The sequence below is a fragment of the Orbicella faveolata genome, unplaced genomic scaffold, assembly GCF_042242905.1.
Source record: "Orbicella faveolata isolate gen_17 unplaced genomic scaffold, um_ofav_v1 contig_35, whole genome shotgun sequence".
NCBI lineage: Eukaryota > Metazoa > Cnidaria > Anthozoa > Scleractinia > Merulinidae > Orbicella > Orbicella faveolata.
In genome coordinates this window covers 24,421,784-24,441,433 of record NW_028301564.1, presented here as the reverse complement: position 1 = coordinate 24,441,433, position 19,650 = coordinate 24,421,784, and the positions used below count along the sequence as shown (strand labels likewise).

General features: G+C 38.9%; 1 protein-coding gene across 3 annotated transcripts; it reads left to right on the top strand.

The window, feature by feature from the left end:
- Positions 1–7,246: 7,246 nt before the first annotated feature.
- On the top strand, positions 7,247–17,336 carry LOC149103976 (uncharacterized). Of its 3 annotated transcripts, none has more exons than XM_089274019.1 (3): positions 7,247–7,533; positions 7,937–8,046; positions 15,384–17,336. In XM_089274019.1, exon 3 carries the CDS (start codon positions 15,522–15,524, stop codon positions 16,539–16,541), a length of 1,020 nt encoding a protein of 339 aa, XP_089130145.1. In that variant the 5' UTR covers positions 7,247–7,533; positions 7,937–8,046; positions 15,384–15,521; the 3' UTR covers positions 16,542–17,336. The 3 variants fall into 3 exon arrangements, with proteins under 3 accessions (XP_089130145.1, XP_089130146.1, XP_089130144.1); XM_089274020.1 differs by lacking the exon at positions 7,247–7,533 and adding an exon at positions 10,974–11,090 and having other exon boundaries at positions 7,705–8,046; XM_089274018.1 differs by lacking the exon at positions 7,247–7,533 and having other exon boundaries at positions 7,705–8,046.
- The last annotated feature ends 2,314 nt before the right edge of the window (positions 17,337–19,650 follow it).

Below are 19,650 nucleotides of genomic sequence, written 5' to 3'. Positions count from 1 at the left end.
AGCTATCTACAGGAATGGTTGTGGCGTCAGCACTTTGGAGATGATCCTTTTGGAAACATTATCAAGCATATCGCCGACTTATATGAAGTGCGTATTGAAACACCAGGTTTATAATTGTTTGATCTATCGTGAGCAAGAAAAGAGCGGAGACACTTTGCAGTGAAATTTTGTTTTCAAGCAACTTCGAAACATATTCCCCCTTCCCCCAAATTGAGACAACTAGGCGTATTTCTACTCCCCTATGGATTAGAGTTTTGTCCATTAATATGAAAAACTCCAGCATTTAAATTGGCTAGGTCACAGTGTTTCAGATGATTGTATCAACTGAATCACAGTCACATAAAAACAAAACAAGAATGATTTCTGGATGTTATAAAAGTTAATATTACACTTTCATCCAATTGAGTTAGACTCACTTTAATCTTCTCCAGTTTTTTCCCGTCGATGCCGCGTTCTAGTTTTTCCATGTTTCTTTTGAGTTTTACAGTCTTAAGCTGTCATTTTGATACTATGACCAGTTGATCAACAATGCTAAAATTGCCTAGAAATGGCATGACCTAGCCCAGTTAATTCCTTGTAGTCATTTTTACATCTGGATAAAGAAAGATGCTGTGCGACTGAGAGGTAAGCGTCTTTCCAAAACACATGAAACAGTGATCTCAGCCACGGCTGGAACCCAGACTGCCGGATCCAGAGTCCTGCACAGTAACCATTACACCACTATACCTTAATGTGTTGAAAGATTATTTACTCAGGTAAATTTGTTGTGAAATATAGGAAGGCGTAAAGAGGACAACCATGACATATTGTACAAAAAATATAAAATAGATAAAATAAACTGTTTCATTAAATAAATGATTTGAACAGGATATTAGGCCTTTGGTTCTCAAATTTTGTGTACAGTTTCTTTGAATGGGTGGTATTATAACTATCAGTCATTTATGGAGGTGCTAGATTCATTTATTTCTTCAATGCATACTGAACTCAGCCTTACTTAGTGTAGACTTGTCGAAAGGCATATTTACAAGAGCATTACTCCATCACAAGTCGCTCTACGAGGCCTAAACCTGAACCCCAGGTCAGCACTTGTCCTGAAGAAGCCGCGATTCGCGAGTTTGCGCTAAAAAGAACAGACTACTAGTTTTCGAATTCATAGAGATCCGGAAGATTTCAGATAAGTTTGCAACCAATGTCTCGACTGTCAGAGTTCGTCTTATAAAGGTTCTCTTATGCAGGTCAATCTTGCTTATAAATTTTGCGAAAAAAACATGAGCAAGAAAGTGCTTTTTATCTTTGCTTGAAACTACACATGCCCCGATCCCCCAGATGAGAGCCCCTCGGCACACTAAGAATGACACTCACAACCATGTTTCTGAAGGTATAAATGGCAATGGAACCAGATTTAGCACACAGTTAGGTTTTGACGTCCTGAACATTTTAAAGTAGAATAGGTTCTTCTGACAGGCCACGTGACATGTCACGTGACGTTTCGCGGAAAATAGCCATTGTTTGAGGAATTGTTGGCGGTTTTTAGTAATAGCATCCTGCAAAGACGTGTTTTAGATGCAGGTCAATTATTTCCGTCCTCTCACGCTTGGAATGACGTCCCTCTTCACAGAAAAAATTTATAGGGTGAAAGGTCCTTTTTTTTCAACAAAATTCGACTTTTGATCATTTGTATCTTCTATAAACGAAATCAAGGGAGATCATTCCAAACGTAGCAAGGTAGATAATTTACATTTGCATCGCAAACGTTCATTTATTGATCAATAGAATGAAAATTCGCCACCAATTCGCCGATTTACCAAATTTTAACAAAATGATCACCTGACATGTCACGTGGTCAAAGTAATATGTTAAGGCAAGGCACGACGTCGAGTTTTTTTTCAGGGAAAAGTTCAGCTTGGTAAAACTAATATAACAAGAGATATAGCTGCCCAACCATAATTCTACTCTAAATTCCTGACCCAGGCCTTAAACTGCTTGAGGGAGTTTGTCTTCAAGGCATAGTAATCCAGTAATGAAGACGTGCTACATGATATTCATAGAGCGGTATCCATTTGAGTGTCAAAAAGTAATTGGTTTTGCATCAACTACGCTACACGATTGCCTGAAAAAACTCGCGCCACTTTTTCATCCAATCAGAAGTAAAATCAAAAGCAATTGTGACGCGCTCGCGCTCGTTTTCCCGCGCTTTGCGTCAGCTACATGTATTTACTTCAAGTTCTGATTGGTTCACTGGATTGTCTGTGTCCTTTGTGATTGGCTAGAGTGATTACTTCGGTTTTGGTTTTACGACACCCAATTTAAAACTGCTCTGATAATTTGTGTTATATTATGTTTTGCTTTACATATCTTTTTATTCTGGAAAAGTTGTGTGGGACTAAAGCCTCCCTGCCCCAACCCCTCCCACTTCGTTGTCCCTGGCTTTGTTGAACGACATTCAACCAAGAGACCAACCAACAATGAAGTTTGTTCACATTACAAACATTACAACATGGTGCTCTCATTGCACCACATATAATTTTATGAAAGGTTAATCCCTTAAACCTACAAAACAGGCTTTATAGGCACTATATTTTACAATGTAATTGCCCTGCCGGGCATGGTTTTGGATCAGAAAACAAAACCCGACAAGGCATCATAGAAATCCCCGCGAGAATCGAATAAAGAGTTAAATGATCTTGACCTCCTTATTCCTGTTGATAATAAATTTTGGAAATTAGAAAGAAATTCAACAACTAAAAGGAAGGAACACTTTCAGCACTTCAATCAGCGGTATTACTCTGATTGTCATAAGGCATCGAGTCTATCGCACTGTCATTTAGCCTCGACCTTCCAGGCGTTCAGTTAGGGGAAAGTACAAAATATGGACCCCGTCCGTGGACCAGGTCCATGGATCCCCTTTCATTGACCGGTCCTTGGAGCCCCTATTTTTACTACCCCTAAAAATACTATAGTAAACATTAATAAAATACAAGTAAAATAAAACAAAATAAGTAGATTGAAAAAAATGAATTCACAGTGATATTTCAATTTAATATTTAATTAATTTTCAACTTTGCAATCTTTCATAAAGTCACAGTTTAATAGCATTTCTTTGGTATTCATGTACATGTGAAGTAGAAAAAAACATCAAAACTCTAAGATAAAAAATCTATAAGGAAACTCAAAGGAATCATATGGTGCAATAACACAGTTTGTGTTGATGAAGTGATGTGGTGTCTACAGTAATAAATGAATCATCAAAGACTGCCTTGGAATGTGAACTGAGTTGCGACTGTAGTGCTAAAAAAACAGTTATATTTTAAAAGCGCGGTTATAAGATCTAACAAATCTTCTTGTTTTTTGTTGGTGGCCAGACCCAAACTTCCTCTCGGCCAAATTTTGAACACGCAACCTGTGATGTTTATTCCGCGCCAAAAGCAGTTGAAACATTAATACAAGGACAATGTTACGGATATTGTTTCCTTTATTGTGCGTAAAATATATTTTCTTTTGGCTTTATCGAAGCGTTGGATTCGAAGAGAAATAATAAATACGCTAAAAACGCTTAAAAAAAGGGGTATTACTTCAGCCATGGAATGCGCTGACGTTGCAGCTTTCATTTTCGCTACTTGACAGAGAAGATCGTGCTTACTTTGAAGTTTATTTCGCCAGAAGCGACGGTCATTAATTTATTTGCAATTTTGCGAGAGTATTTCTTCTGGGTTTCGGCAAATGAAGCGAATTCTTTGGCTGTTTCATCGTAGCGAGTGAAGAGATTTGAAGAAATATTAAATATTTGCAGAGGTAAACAAGAGCTTGCCAGAACTTGCAACGTTTAAGGGGAAAAAGACACAACCGTTCTAAAATTAGCCGTGGATAGCGTAAAACCTCTTATTGTGTGACTACCGTGACTACTTCAAGCACAAACAAATTAAATTTTGACTTTTGAGGAAGAAAACTGTTTATTAAAAAAGCGTTATTAATAGTGTGACACTCGTTTCCTTTTGTATCATTCATGGGCATATCCCGAGCGAACTTCCAGATTAAGACCATTACGTCATCATAGATTTCAGAAAGGCTAAGAGTGATGGTACAATAAGTTATAACACAGTTTGTGTTGATCAAGTGATGTGTTTACAGTAGTCATCTATGAATCATCAAGGACTGCTTTGGAATGTGCACTGTGTTGTGACTGTAGTATTAACAAAACAGTTAAATTTTAAAAGCGCGGTTGTAAGATCTAAAAGATCTTCTTGTTAACCGCGCGGCCATGGGCCGAGCGCGGTTCATGGTTTACCCGTGTTTTTTTTTTTTTTAACCGCGCTACGTGACAAATGAGATCGTGTTTACTTTGCAAGTTGATTTCGGCAGAAGCGGCGGTCATCAATTTATTTGCAATTTTGCGAGTATTTCATGTGGCTTTTGGCAAATGAAGTAAATTCTTTGGCTGTTTTATCGCAGCGAGTTCGGTGATCAGAAGGAAAATTTTAAAATATTGGCAAGCCAAACAAAGAGCAGGTCAGAACATGTAAGGATTACGTCATTGGTAAGGAAATAACCACCGTGCTTAAGGTAGCCGTGGATAACGGAAATCTTAAATTATATGACTCGTGTGACTTCTTCGCTAGCCCTTTACTCGTGGAAAACACCAATTAAATTTAATCATGACTTTTAAGAAAGAAAGCTGTTGTTAACAGTGTTGTTATCGAATCGTTCATACTGTTCATATCGTTCATGCCCATACATATCCCGAAGAAAGTTCCAAATTAAGACCATTACGTCATCGGAGATTTCACAACGGCTACGACTGATGGTGCAATAATAGAGTTTGCGTTGATCAAGTGATGTGATGTCTACAGTAACAAAAGAATCATCAAGGACTGCTTTGGAATGTGCACTGTGTTGCGACGGTACTGTTAAGCAAACAGTTAAATTTTAAAAGCGCGGTTATAAGATCTAACAGATCTTCTTGTTTTTAAATTTGACGGCGACCAGACCCAAGCTTCCACTCGGCCAAATTTTGAGTCACGCAACCTGTGATGTTTACTCGCCAAAAGCTGTTGAAACATTAAGGGCCCATTAACCGATCTTTTCGAGCCGTTGCTAAGGAAAATTTAGTCTCATCTAACCTCCTCATTTTTAGTTAGTTCAGAGTTATTTCATGTGTTTCAACTTTTTCATGACCAGTAACACTAGTGATGACGTCATCACGCCACGCCCGTGGTCATGTGACTAATACAGAAAAAATGCAAAAGCTCCCAGGCAAATTACTTTCTCGGGATTTTTTTCATTGGTTCAATATTTTAATTTAAATCCTCATTACGCTATGCATCGATTTTGTTTCATTTCTAAAAGGTCAGATTTTGAGAACATTTCAAAATATTGAAAAATTCGTAATTTTTTGAAAAAAGCACAATTTCGAAAAAGGAATTTATAGCTATGTTGCCAACGTTGGCTTTAATCGAAATTCGTCGAAAAAGGCTGGATTTAATGAAAAACCGCGTTTCCTTTAGCATTTAAAGAAACCGGAAGTGCGCCCGATATCTATTGGAAGTTACCCTATCAGCGCGTGCGCAATTTACACTACCAGCGCACTTCGGTAAGATCAGACAAAGCCACATGGAGTTAGTTTTTCTCTTTCTATTACTCTTGTTTTTCTGTCTTTCTCTTATTTTGTCTTTGCTTGTACTTTTTTTACTTTGCATTTTGCGAAACACAAAGAAAAACATCTAAAATGTATGTGAATTTGCAAGTTTTTGAGTTGTTTTTATTTTCCGTGCTCAGGCTGACGTAGGTGACCGGAAGTGAAATTTCACCTCGTTGGCAACGCGCGCATGAATCGGTTAATGGGCCCTTAATAAATCTCATCTCCGATACTGACTTTCGCGGGAAAAAATTAAAAACCCAGCGCTCGTCAAAAATTATATTTTTTCACCAGAAATTTAGCTCGGAACATATACATATTTATATTCGTTTGAATCGTCGATGAAATAACCTTTTCCGGATATTTTTTTCCTTCGGGGTCAACAAAAACCTCCGATTACAAAATCACGCCGAACCCACGCGTTGCAAAAAAATCTCTTCAAAACCCTGACTTCGAAGCAATATATCACTTTAGCGTTAATAGCTACCACACATCGGCAGACGGTAAATCTATTCCTTAACAATCCAGCTTCATCGTGTTAAAATTTTAGTGAAATCGAACAAAACCAGAATTAATTAGAATTTTTTTGTGACCTCACTCACCAGACTTGACCAGACAAAGGAAGCCACGGTCGCCCATAGCAACCGAAAAACACGAACATAACAAAGCCGACGTTTCGGCCAAAAAACTCCAGAATTATCGCCTGATAGCTTAAACGTGAATGGGAACATCTTTTTCGAACTTTTTTCAACTGATTTAGACGAAAGACTGGCCTTGGCGGGCTACAAAAAAGACCAAGAGAAAAAACAGAACAAGACAGCAGAACAAGCCGATAATATTTCATCGCGTGGCTTTCGGCACGAAAACGAAAATACAGCCTACTTCTGGATAAATTCAGCCTTAGAAGCCAGCAACTGGTCCCAAATTACTTTCTGTATCCTTACAAATGTCCTCACTTCCATCTCCGAAAGATTTTGCCCCAATTTTGAGCAAATAAACATTTCGCCGAAGGCAACCGCCATGACAGTGGCTTGCATACTAAATTAGCTAACTTGACAAAATTCTCCCGAGGGGGGATATGACGAAAAGAGCTGAAAAATGGCCTGTAGTTGGCTAATGATGAGATCATCCCACTGTCCAAATTTGGTGAGAATCGAAAGTAACGTCAATTTTCTGTCACGTTTTCAACCTACGGTCGGGATAGAGTTTAGTGTTTGTATCTTCATGCCCATACATATCCCGAAGAAAGTTCCAAACTAAGACCATTACGTCATCGGAGAAAACGGCTACGACTGATGGTGCAATAATAGAGTTTGTGTTGATCAAGTGATGTGATGTCAACAGTAAGAAAAGAACCATCAATGACTGCTTTGGAATGTGCACTGCGTTCCGACGGTAGTGCTAAGCAAACAGTTAAATTTTAAAAGCGCGGTTATAAGATCTAACAGATCTTCTTGTTTAATTTTTTTTCGTCATGTCGGTGACCAGACCCAAACTTCCTCTCCGCCAAATTTTGAATCACGCAACCTGTGATGTTTATTCGCCAAAAGCTGTTGAAACATTAATACACGGACAATGTTACGGATATTGTTTTCTTTATTGAGTGTAAAATATATTTTCTTTTGGTTTTAACGAAGCGTTGGCTTCGAAGGAAATAATAAATACTCTAAAAAAAGGTATTACGTCAGCCGTGGGATGCACTGACGTTGCAGTTTTCACTTTCGCTACATGACAAATAAGATCGTGTTTACTTAATTGTATGGTCATTAATTTATGTGCAATTTTGCGAGTATTCCTTGTGGTTGAGGCAAATGGAGTGATTTCTTTGGCTGTTTCACCGCAGCGAGTACAGATATCGGAAGGAAATTAAATATTTGCAAGCCCGGAGCAAAGCGTCACTGGTAAGGAAATAACCACCGTACTAGAGATAGATAATTCTTGAATTATGTGACTCGGGTGACTACTTTGCTAACCCTTTACTTGTGAAAAAAAAAAACCAATTAAGTAATCGTGACTTTTAAGAAAGAAAGCTGTTGTTAATAGTGTTATTATCGAATCGTGCGTATCGTTCATGCCCTTACATAGCCCGAAGAAAGTTCACGATTAAGACCATTACGTCATCATAGATTTCACAAATGGTGCAACAACACAGTTTGTGTTGATCAAGCGATTTGATGTCTACATTAATCAATGAATCATCAAGGACTGCTTTGGAATGTGCACTGCGGTGCGACTGTAGTTCTAAAAAAACAGTTAAATTTTAGAAGCGCGGTTTTAAGATATAACAGATCCTTTTGTTTCCAGATCTAGAGTGATCGAGAGACTGAGGTCTAGTCCCGGGGGTCTAGTGTAATCACCGTAATGGCGTCTTACAATTGATCTACAGTCGAAGACCTCGTCGCTGGTGTATAGAGGTAAGAGAGTCTACAAGAATGCCTTTTTCATGGTTACTTAAGCTATAGAACATAGTGTCATCTCTATTCGTCTCACTGAATACAGCAAAGATAGTGTCTATGTTTTATAATGAAAAAATATACTATGGACGGTAGTTCGTGCTGTGAGGTCGACCCAAGGAATTGCGGTCGTTTCGTCAACGAGTCGTTTCGCCAACGACTCGTTCGCCAACGTCTTAGGTCGATTCGCCAACGTCTTAAGTCGCTTTGCGAACGTCCTACTGGTCAATTCGCTAACGTCAGATATCCAATACTAACGAAAATAAAGCTGCTTATTGATGTTTGGAATGTAATCCTGATCCTTGGGTGATCCTTGGGTCAAGAAATTTTAAGTCATCGCCAGTTTCGCTTGACTGACTTTAGATCAATTTGCATGTTTTTGATAGTTCCACAAGCCGGCCCGTGGGCACAACATTGCGGTAATTTTCACGGTGAAAATTGACTGTTGAATACCAAAGTCCGATGGCTTCCAAAAGTTTTGCAACTACCGTACCAATTCGCTGATAATGCATTACGATGTAAATTAACATTATATCTTTGCCTTTTTCAAAAGCAAACATATAATCGAGTTAGAAATGTAATCGAGTCAGAAATAAAATGGAACGTCAAGTAAATAGCAACAGCAATTTTATTACAATATATAGTCAACAATTATTCACCGAAGTGGAGGTAAATATCCACCACTTTCACCGACACTGAGGTGAATAATTGTTTTAGTATATACCACACAGGCTGAATATCTAGCAGACCAAAGAGTAACTTTATTTGTGACAATATACCAACAAATGATGCTGGGACGTGAATAGTACTTGGCTAATCACCTCCGAGCTAGCCAATTAGCGTGCGTGAAAAGTACTATTCACTTGTGTGGTATATGCTAATATGAAATATTTACAAGCACAAAAAACCTATGAAACCTATTTACAAAACCTGATTGAAACCTATATTTATCTGAAACTAATTTATCCTATTTACAGAGAAGTTCTAGTTTGCACGAGCTGGTCCATTAAGCCGAGAACAAGTCTCGAGTAGTTGGGCGGCAGTCTTTTCATTGTTCTCGTACTTTTCCCAGCTTGCAAATAGCTTAGCCTGGATACTCCTAGTGACACTATGTTGAATTCATTTAAGTTTGTTGTCTGATACAAGCCTGATTGTCATGGCTGTAAGTTTTGCCTCCCTATCAAGCAACTCAATTAATAAATACAGTGGCAAACTGCATTGTCCCCCCGCTCGGCCATTGAGTGCGTTATGGGCCTTTTATACAGGCAGGTACAAAAGTCGGACCGGATCAACTCGGACTGCCAGTCCGGGTCGGATCAACTCGGATCGGCTCCGATCGTCTCGAATCATGAAAAAAACATAAAATTAAATGAAATTGAAACTTTTACTTATTTGAAGGTTAAAATTCCGGTCAAAAATGGGCCAAATTAAGAAAGACTTGCGCCGTTTCTCTGTGTCATGCTGTGTAGTCAAGCCGCCATTTTGTATTCTAAGTGCCAGTTCCTCTCGGACTCATCTCGTGTTCCTCCATCCATCCATCCGTCAATCTCCACGATCATGGACCCAGATGAAGGTAAATCTTTCTCAATGAATTTGGATCTGTCCACCAAATTGATAGTTTCAGTCATAACCCATTTCTGTTACGCTACGTGATTTCGTAGAAATTCGCTTTACTTCCATTTGGCTCCTAATTTGGAGAACAGGAAGTTGATAGATTTAGCTAATCATTAAGCAAAACTTGGCTTGCTTGACGACAAGGGATTTTAGTCCAGAATGGTTGACGTTTTATACGAGCGAACTTAAAACGATTTTCAAAGATCCTGAAGATAGTTTTTGAGGAGGACAACGATTCGAAAGATATTTAAAGTAATTAAGAAGGTAATTTTATAGTTAGCACGAAAAATTGAGCTGAACGAACTCACGTGAGCTTCGCAATATCTACATCTACATCTACATTTATTGAGTCAGCAGAAACTAAATAGTTATCACGCTAACTTTAACATAAACATGTTGTTCAAATGCAGCTAAATACTCTTTGGATCGCTGTTTTATGTTTAGAATCTCGCTAATTATTGAATAATGTGTAGTGACTGAGTCGTTTTTGGGAGTGTAGAGCTCCGTAACTTTGGATAAATGCTTCATTTTGTTTTGATATTAGGACGTGGACATGGATGCTACTGGCAGTTGCCATGAGGAGTGAAACGCAATCCTTCTGTTTACATGTATAAATAAATCATAGTTAATTCTAGATTCAGTCTTTTTCTGTTCTGTTTTCAGGATATGTAGATGAAGATATTGCGAAGCTCACGTGAGTTCGTTCAGCTCAATTTTTCATGCTAACTATAAAATTACTTTCTTAATTACTTGGAATACCTTTCGGATCGTCGTCCTCCTCAAAAACTTTCTTCAGGATCTTTGAAAATCGTTTTAAGTTCGCTCATATAAAACGTCAACCATTGTGGACTGAAATCCCTTGTCGTCAAGCAAGCCATGTTTTGCTTAATGATTAGCTAAATCTATCAACTTCCTGTTCTCCAAATTAGGAGCCAAACAGAAGTAAAGTGAATTTCTACGAAATCACACAGTGTAACAGAAATGGGTTGACTGAAACTATCAATTTGGTGGACAGATCCAAATTCATTGAGAAAGATTTACCTTCATCTGGGTCCATGATCGTGGAGATCGATGGATGGATGGATGGAGGAACACGAGATGAGTCCGAGAGGAACTGGCACTTAGAATACAAAATGGCAGCTTGACTACACAGCACGACACGGAGAAACGGCGCAAGTCTTTCTTTATTTGGCCCAATTTTGACCGGAATTTTAACCTTCAAATGGGTAATAGTTTCAATTTCATTTAATTTTATGTTTTTTTCATGATCCGAGACGATCCTAGTTGATCCGAGTTGATCCGAGTTGATCCGACCCAGACTGGCGGTCCGAGTTGATCCAGTCCGACTTTTGTACCTGCCTCTTTTATACTTATGGCATCAGATCAGAAAGGTAAGTGTGATAAAATTCACAGTTCTGATTGGTTAACGGGAAACATTTATGTTCTAATAAGCCTGAAAACAAAAACGACATAGACGACGCTTATTAAAATGTGATGCTAATTAGCGTCAATTGTAGTTTGACTGGTGACTTTTTCACATATTCTAAACAAGAGCAAAACTTTTGATTTTTTTTCAAACAGGAAAAGAAAGGTTAATTGCACACAGGCACGGGATAAATGAATGCTGAACACTGTTGGGCAATTGAAAACTTTAGATTTTTACTGAAGACTTTTTAACTCTTAGTTTTAGTAACATTCAAGCTGTATTGATTGTTATAAATCAGTTACATTTCCTTCCCCCATTAGTGTTCATACAAAAAAAAAATATTAGCAGGAGGGATAACGTAGCAGAGAACTGACGTCATAAATAATGAGGTGCTCTTGCATGGAAAATAATTCTAGGTTAGGGAATGAAATAAATGACAATGCACACAAGTGAAGGTAAACTTCTATTTTTAAGACGTTGGCAAATTGGCCAGTAGGATGTTGGCGAAGTGACTTAGGACGTTGGCAAATCAACCTAAGACACTGGCGAATGAGACATTGGCGAAACAACTCGTTGGCGAAACAACCAGACCCAAGGTCTCTGCATTTTCTGTCCTCAATTTTTCCCATGATTCAAGGAACTAAAACTAGCAGTCAAAAAAATCAGAGAAATGCGATTGTACAAATACACTGATCAGCTGTGTTTCACTGCTATAGTCACTATTGATTTTATGTCATATATAATAAAATGTAAACTGGTCAATGTAAAACAAAGACTGTGAACTGTAGACCAGGGGTAAAATGAAGACTGGAGTGTCCAGACATGTATCATGTTATTTCCACAGTCAGCATAAACAGGCTAGTCAGAGCTTCATTTTGGCTAATTTGAGTAATATTCAGGCTAACTGGAGTAATATTCAGTTTAACCAAAGTGATATTCAGGCTAACCGAGGTGCAGACTCTCACTGTGATTAACCTGAATGATCCTATATACGGTCAGCACTCGATAATGGTGATAAATTATTTACGATAAACACTTAAAATGTCTGTGGTCTGCAGTCTGCATTTTAACCCCAGTCTGCAGTCTGCGTTTTACACTGACCAGTTACTTCATTATTATACATTGTAGTCACCTTCTCTCTTCTCATTGGCTAAAAGCCTACAGTTAATTCTGGGAAACAGCGCAACCCACAGATTCACTAATCTACTAGCCGATTAGTGAATAATCTATAGGTTGTGCATGCAATGCATGATTTCCAAGAGCAATGTCAAGTTCACAGACAGCAAAGTAAGAACATGGCTTGTCAAAAATAAACTATGTTCGGTGCGATTATGGGTTTGTCGTTATTTTCTTTAACACAATGTATAATAAAACAATTATTAGATTCAGTTTTTGTGACATCCAAAATAATCAAGGTCTCGGTTAGTGTTATCAGCCTCAGCCTTCGGCTTCCACTGATAACACTTACCTCGACCTTGATTATTCCAGATATCACAAAAACCTCATCAAATTATATTGTTTATTATCAAGTTCTAACCATAAACAGGCTAACCCAGACATTATTGAGGCTAATTGAAGTGAAAAGACTGTGCTCCTGGTAGCCGAATAGTACTCTAGTTAAAAGTCTAGAGTTTTTAGTCTGCAGTTTACCCCTTCTCTACAGTATGCATTTTACCAACAGTCAACATTCTATCCCCAGTGTGCAGTATTCATTTTACATTGACAGAAATGAAAATGTAACAGTACTCTCATTAGTTACTGTTTAAACAGTGTGCTTTGTGAGAGAGCAATCCATGCTGCTTGCAAATAATGACAAATGCTCATACCATCATTAGCCATTTTCTGCATGTTCAGTTCATAAAAATCGCTTTTTTTACAAGTCAAACGATAAATTTTGATAATAAAAACAACCCATCTCTGCCAAACAGTTAACAAGGAGACCCCAAGTAGTATGTCTTTTTATTGAATGAATTCAGATGCTCTGAAAAAGAATTGGTAAACCAAAACACTGTGTTAAATGCAGTTGTGTATGATCCATGATGGGGAGCTCTCAAGTTGGTTTGTTGGCAAAGAGTGAGATTTTCCATGGCAGAGCTGTTGTTTGTAGGGGGGTCTGGGGGCATGCTCCCCCTGGAAATTTTGCAAAATGGAAGTAGCTAAGACATGTTTTCTTCATTCTGAGCAGAAATGTGATACGTTAAAAGCAACTGTCTAGATCCTAGACCAATATCAACTCTTTCTTGCATTCAAATATAACCATTATACATCTTAGCACACCCACCATAGCTTGTGCAATCACTGTATCAATTTCATTACAATATATAAAAATGACTACTAAAAGCTCTTTTTCAAATAAAACTTTTACTTTACTTACTGTACTTTTTGGAAAGTAATAAATAATGGTTATGATTAATATGTAACATGACATCATGTCATCCAATTCAGTCTGTAATCATAATTGTGATTAACAAATAGCACTCCCGCTTTGCAGTCATTTGATTTTGTCAATTAGTTGTATGCTTATAGACCGAATTGGACTCCACTCAGTCCTATTACCATTATTAATCAGTGATGTATAGAGACATGTGCAAGTCAAACATTAACTTAAATTACCAGTACAATTCCACAAGATGATATGTTTGCACCCCTGTGAAGGAAGTAATGGAGACTAAATTGTTGTGGTTGAACATTTTGGGATTTAAAAAAGCAAAAAAAGTTTACACAACTTCAATAAAGTCAATAAGTAATCTTTGTCTTCCAAAAATTGTTTGTTTTTTCAGCTTCATATATAATCAGGACACAATGAGTTCCAATGAATTTAAGCTAAATTTAAATTTGAATTAATTACAAGATGATATGATTGTGACCATATAAAAGAAAGGTAAAAAGTTAAGTCTGCATTCCAGTCTAGTGGCCAGGCAGGCACACATCATTCATTTCCTTTACTTGAGGCAACTAGGAGCAATTCTACTTCCCTATAGATGAGCATTTATCTTGTTTATATATCAGAAGAATCTGTTTATTTGTATTAATTACAGGTTCTAGACTTCAAACTGATTGAGCAAGATCACAGCCACTTACAAATCCAGAGTGATTTCTGGCTGTTACAAATAACACCCTCATGCAATTTGACCCAGTTTAAGACTCGAAAAAAGTTTGGCCACTCTTTTTCAAGTTAACCTACATATAATCCATTTTAATCTTCTCCAGTTTTTTTTCCCGTTCATGTCCCTTTTTGGTTTTTCCACGTTCTTTTGAGTTCTTAGTCTTGAGCTGTCATTTTGATACTATGATCGTCAATACTAAAATTGCCTAAAAATTGGACGACCTAACCCTGTTAATTCCTTGTAGTCATATTTACACCTGGATAAAGAAAGATGTTGTGAGACTGAGAGGATACTGTTTTGCCAAAACACATGACACAATGATCTCAGTCAGGCTGGAACCCAGACTGCCGGATCCAGAGTCCGGCACACTTACAATTAGACCACTATACCTTAAAATGTTGAAAGAAAATTAGCACAAGTACACAACTGAACTCAGTTAAATGACCTTGCTCTCCATGAGTTCTCGTAGCTCAGTGGATAGAGCGCCCGCCCGGTGTTCGGGAGGTCATGGGTTCGATTCCTGTCGGGGACTCAGAATTTTTCTTTGTCCCACGCTCGCGTCATGTTGATTAATTCACTTTCACACAAGTAAATTTGTTGTGAAATATGGCAAGATGTGAAGAGGAAAAACAAAAATATTGCACAAACTGAAACAAGATATGAATATAAAGACATCAATGATCATCGCAGTCATATGCACAACTTAAGAAGCTGTGAAATGAAAGTCTGAAAAAAATTTAGGCTTCAACGGGATTGGAACCCATGACCTCTGCGATACCAGTGCAGTGCTCTGTCAACTGAGCTATCAAGCCAACTGGAAGCTAGTCACGTTGCTAAACTGTAGTTCGTAATATACCCGTAGATGGTAAGGAACGCAAGTGATCATATAAAGATCTTGTTTTTAAATTACGCGAAAAAATGAGCAAGAAAGTGCTGTTTACCCCCCCCCCCCCCCCCCGCCCCAGATTAGGGCCCTTAGTCACACTAAGATGATACTCATGTCTAATAATCAATGAAGGCTTACGTGTACAATCCGAAAATGCCCAGGAACGCTCCTGAAAACATGTGAGTCGAATTGTGAATCGGGCTCCTCCCGTGCTGCCCGTTAAGTTACAAAACCTAATATGATGTTTTCTTTGTCATTTCGTTAGGAATATTCGTGAGGAATATATCTTGACAGCACAGCTGACAAGATACCTTGAAAGAAAATCAAGTCCAATATCCCGGTTAGCGAGGGTAGAAATTCGACCTAAAAAGGCATCAAATTTAAGCAGTGAAGACCCTCTTTGATGAATATGGCAACGGAGACACTAGGGAAGGCTCACGAATGCAAACATTGTGGCCAGTTCTTTGACCAGTTACCAGCTTACAAGGAGCATGAACGAACTCACATTGGAGTGAAGCCGTATATGTGCAAGCATTGTGAAACGTGCTTTAGCCAATTAGGAAATTGCAAACAACATGAACGAATTCACACAGGAGAGAAGCCATATCCATGCCAGTATTGTAAAAAGGGCTTTAGCCAGTTAGCAAATTGCAAGGCACACGAACGAACTCACACAGGAGAGAAGCCGTACACATGCAAGCATTGTAAAAGGTGCTTTAGCCAATTAGGAAATTGTAAGACACATGAACGAACTCACACAGGAGAGAAACCGTATACATGCCAGTATTGTAAAAAGTGCTTTAGCTGGTCATCAGCTTGTAGGAAACATGAACAAACTCACACAGGAGAGAAGCCGTACACATGCCAGTATTGTAACATGTGCTTTAGCCAATCCGGAAATTGCAAGCAACATGAACGAACTCACACAGGAGAGAAGCCGTATACATGCAAGCATTGTAATAAATGCTTTAGCCAATCAGGACATTTCAAGCAACATGAACGAACTCACACAGGAGAGAAGCCTTATACATGCCAGTATTGTAAAAAGTGCTTTAGGGAGTTATCATATTGCAAGAAACATGAACGAATTCACACAGGAGAGAAGCCATATACCTGCCAGTACTGTAAAAAGTCCTTTAGGTGGTCATCAAATTGTAAGCGACATGAAGAAAACCACGCAATAGACTGTTCGCTAAAAGACAAACAGCATGGTCAATACCTAAACCTACGGAGACCTCTTCAGGAGCCAACAACAGATCACGGTAGCGTAAAGTCCCCTACGTTGTTGTCTTCGACTGAAGAAAAGTCAGGCCAAGTTGAAAGCCTCACCTGTTGGATTTGTCAGGAGGAATTAAGCAGCGAGGCATGTCTCATCCAACATTACGATGATCATACGAGACAAAACTGTACGACGCTTATATAAACCTTTCCCTTTGCGTTTTCTTCTCCTTGTGTATAATATTGGTTATAGGTTAACCACGACGTTTTTTGAAGCGCCAAATTTAGGTAGCAGTGACACGGTTAAAGAACGCTGCAACTTTCCAATACCTGCAGCAAACGTAACTTCCAGAAAAGAAGTCTCGTTTGTTTCTCCTTTTTGGCTGTAAACAATCGATTTGAAGTTAAAAGGTTCCGTTAGTTGCTCTGCCTGTACAAAATGCTTTTCAAGTTTTAATATGCTTAATTCACCAAGGTAGATAGATAAATAGATAGATAGAGCAGTTTTCATTTTAATGTCAAAAAGTAATCGGTTTTACATCAAGTACGCTACACGATTGGTGTGAAACCTTTTGGTCCGATCAGAAGTATAACCAAAACCAATCGTGACCACTCGCACACGTTTTCCCGCGCTTCGCGTCAGCTACATTTAATCTTCCGTAGGAAAAAAGATGGCGACTGGTACATTTGCCCGTAATTCTTAGCGCACGAAAACCTTAACAACGTTCATAAAAACGTACAGAAACGTGATAACATCTTCAAACCTAGGCTACTCAATATCCTTATAACAAAGTGGAAAATGTTGTAAAAATCTGGCTTTCTTTGTGCCCTATAGGCTGTGTTAGGCTCACAAGGTATTGTGGTAAAATGTACAGCCGCCATCTTTTTTCCTACGGTGGATTACTGAGCGTCATAAAGTTGACTCCTTCGCATGCATTTAAAGATAAACGCTTCAGTATAACCTCAATTATATTAATAAACGTAATAGTCTGTTGGAGAACAGGATGTTTTCTTTATCGTTCATTTCATGCTGAAGCGAAAACTGACTGACAAGTTTTTCGTTTTTAGCTCATTCATACGTAAGCAATGAATGAGTATCGTGAGGGAGCAATTTGTGGACGGAAATTGTGGACCGTAGACGGGAAGTGAAAGTGTCCTCACCACCCCTCCCCGCTTCGGCTTAATAAAAGTCCCAATAAGCAAGTGCACTAAAAAGAATGAAAAGTGTTGGTATGGTGTGATAAACAAATTTTAACCGTGACATTAAGTGGAAGTTTCGCAACCTCTGAAAATCGCAATATGGATTGAGAAGCCGAAATGTTCACACCTTGGGAACCCTAAATGAGTTATTTTAACACACGCTAACACGAGGGAAATGGCAGCCATATTAAACACATTTGCTCTCGTGTTGCATTTTTGGTAAGTAATCATTTCTTTATTACTATGCTTTTCCTTTGGAACTCTTCAAAATAAAGCGCACACATCAATCATAGCTGCCACGGTTTTTTTTTTATTCTTTTGATATTGCAATTTTTTTTGTTTTGTAATTAACACACAACATAGCCGCCAAGGTACTACATGTAGTCTCATCATCTTTTCGAGCTCCAATTTCGAGACTTCGAACAAAAACTGCCATACGATCTGCTAAAATCAGCGATACACACGACAAAACAACCTGTTATTAAAAGTTGCTTGACATGGCTACCAGTCACCTTCGATCAACAACAGGCAATGTTATCAGGTTTGTAACGACGAAGCTGGTTTGGAAGTTTGAATTATAATGAAAAGGAAAAATATGAATTCATCATTCTCGGCAAGGTGAAGAAATGTTCCAAGAAGGACCAACTATACGGGTAACCCGAAAACACTGATCCCCGGACCGTGGACTCCCACTACGGACCAGTTCCGCGGACTACCCTACGGAACGATCCTTGGACTACCCCTACGGACCCCATTCTACGAACCACCCCAAAATGGTGTAAAAATAATAAATAAAGATTTCACTGACGGGTTGTCTAATAGATACTTGTGTCGGTGAAACTTCGAGTGTTACACTGTGCAAATGTAATAGACAAAAGCTGTTTTCAGCGTAAGGAGATGCGATGGCAAAAAGAAGGAAAGTTGTTACCTTTCATTCGTGGCTCAGTCTGGCTATGGAAGATGTGTTTTTAGGTCGTTTAATTTATGCATCAGTCAATTCCAGCAGTGCCCATCCCCCCCCCCCCTCGGGCTAACCCCCGGGCATTAGCATTTTTTAAAGAAAATTGGCAAATTCCCCGGGGTGGGGAAACATAAGCTGTCTAAATGCCCCGGGGTGGGGACGAAGAAAGAGGGCAAATGCCCGTCCCCGGGATCGTCGCTTTCCAACACCTCCGCAGTTTTTTAATTGATCAGTGAATAAAACGGTCAACTGTTCAGTATTTTAATGCAACGGTAAGACTTCAAGGACAACATTACGTTTTAGTTGATTCTGATTATATTTAATTCTTTATATTTGTTTTTTAACAGTTTGCTAGAGGATAGCTGGGATTGCGGCGGACGTGGCCCCAGCCGCGAGCGATGATAGGCACCTGTATTCGCAGGCTACTTTTTCTGTGAAGAATCAAGACATTTTAAATGATAATGCATTGCATTTTAAGCTCGCAAGATCTGTCTTGAAGATCGCATCATTTGAATTCGCAAACCTTAAGTATTTTAACTCCACTTTCATGAATTTAAAAAATGCTAGGCTAGTTTTGAATGCGAAATGCGAAATAGTCGTGTTCACGTCAGTTTACGTTATTGTTTTGTGATAAACAAAATATAGTTCGCCTTGTCGCTTATATTTATATGCTTACAAGAAAACAACTTTAAAAACAAGTTTCTCTAGTCCCTGACGGACAAGCCATTGTTCGACAAACGCCTCGTCTTTCCCGATAAACTCATCCATGGCACTTTCCAAAACACGTGTGTCGAATGCCCGGGAGTCGCCCCGGGATACGCAAATGCCCAGCCCCTGGGCCGCGATAAAATTGCGGATGCCCCACCCCCGGGACTGACAACTTGAGCAAATGTCCCGCGGTTGCCCGGGGGGGGGGGGGATGGGCACTGCTGGAATTGACTGATGCATTAAGTTTGTTTGTATTTGTAATTCCGCTGAGCGAATTGTGAAGCCTGGAACGAGTTCACGACGCACGGGAGAATGGGCTTAACAAAATGGCAGAGAGGAAGAGCACAAATTTCAAGGCTTCCCGGAGACTTCCTAGAGGCTTCCCGGTCTTTCATAAACTGTATGGCCAGAGCAAAGGAAATGGCAATGTGTAATGATATAACTT

Excerpts from the sequence above, each read along its gene's own strand:
- LOC149103976 (XM_089274019.1), top strand. The coding sequence starts at position 15,522 with ATGAATATGGCAACGGAGACACTAGGGAAGGCTCACGAATGCAAACAT.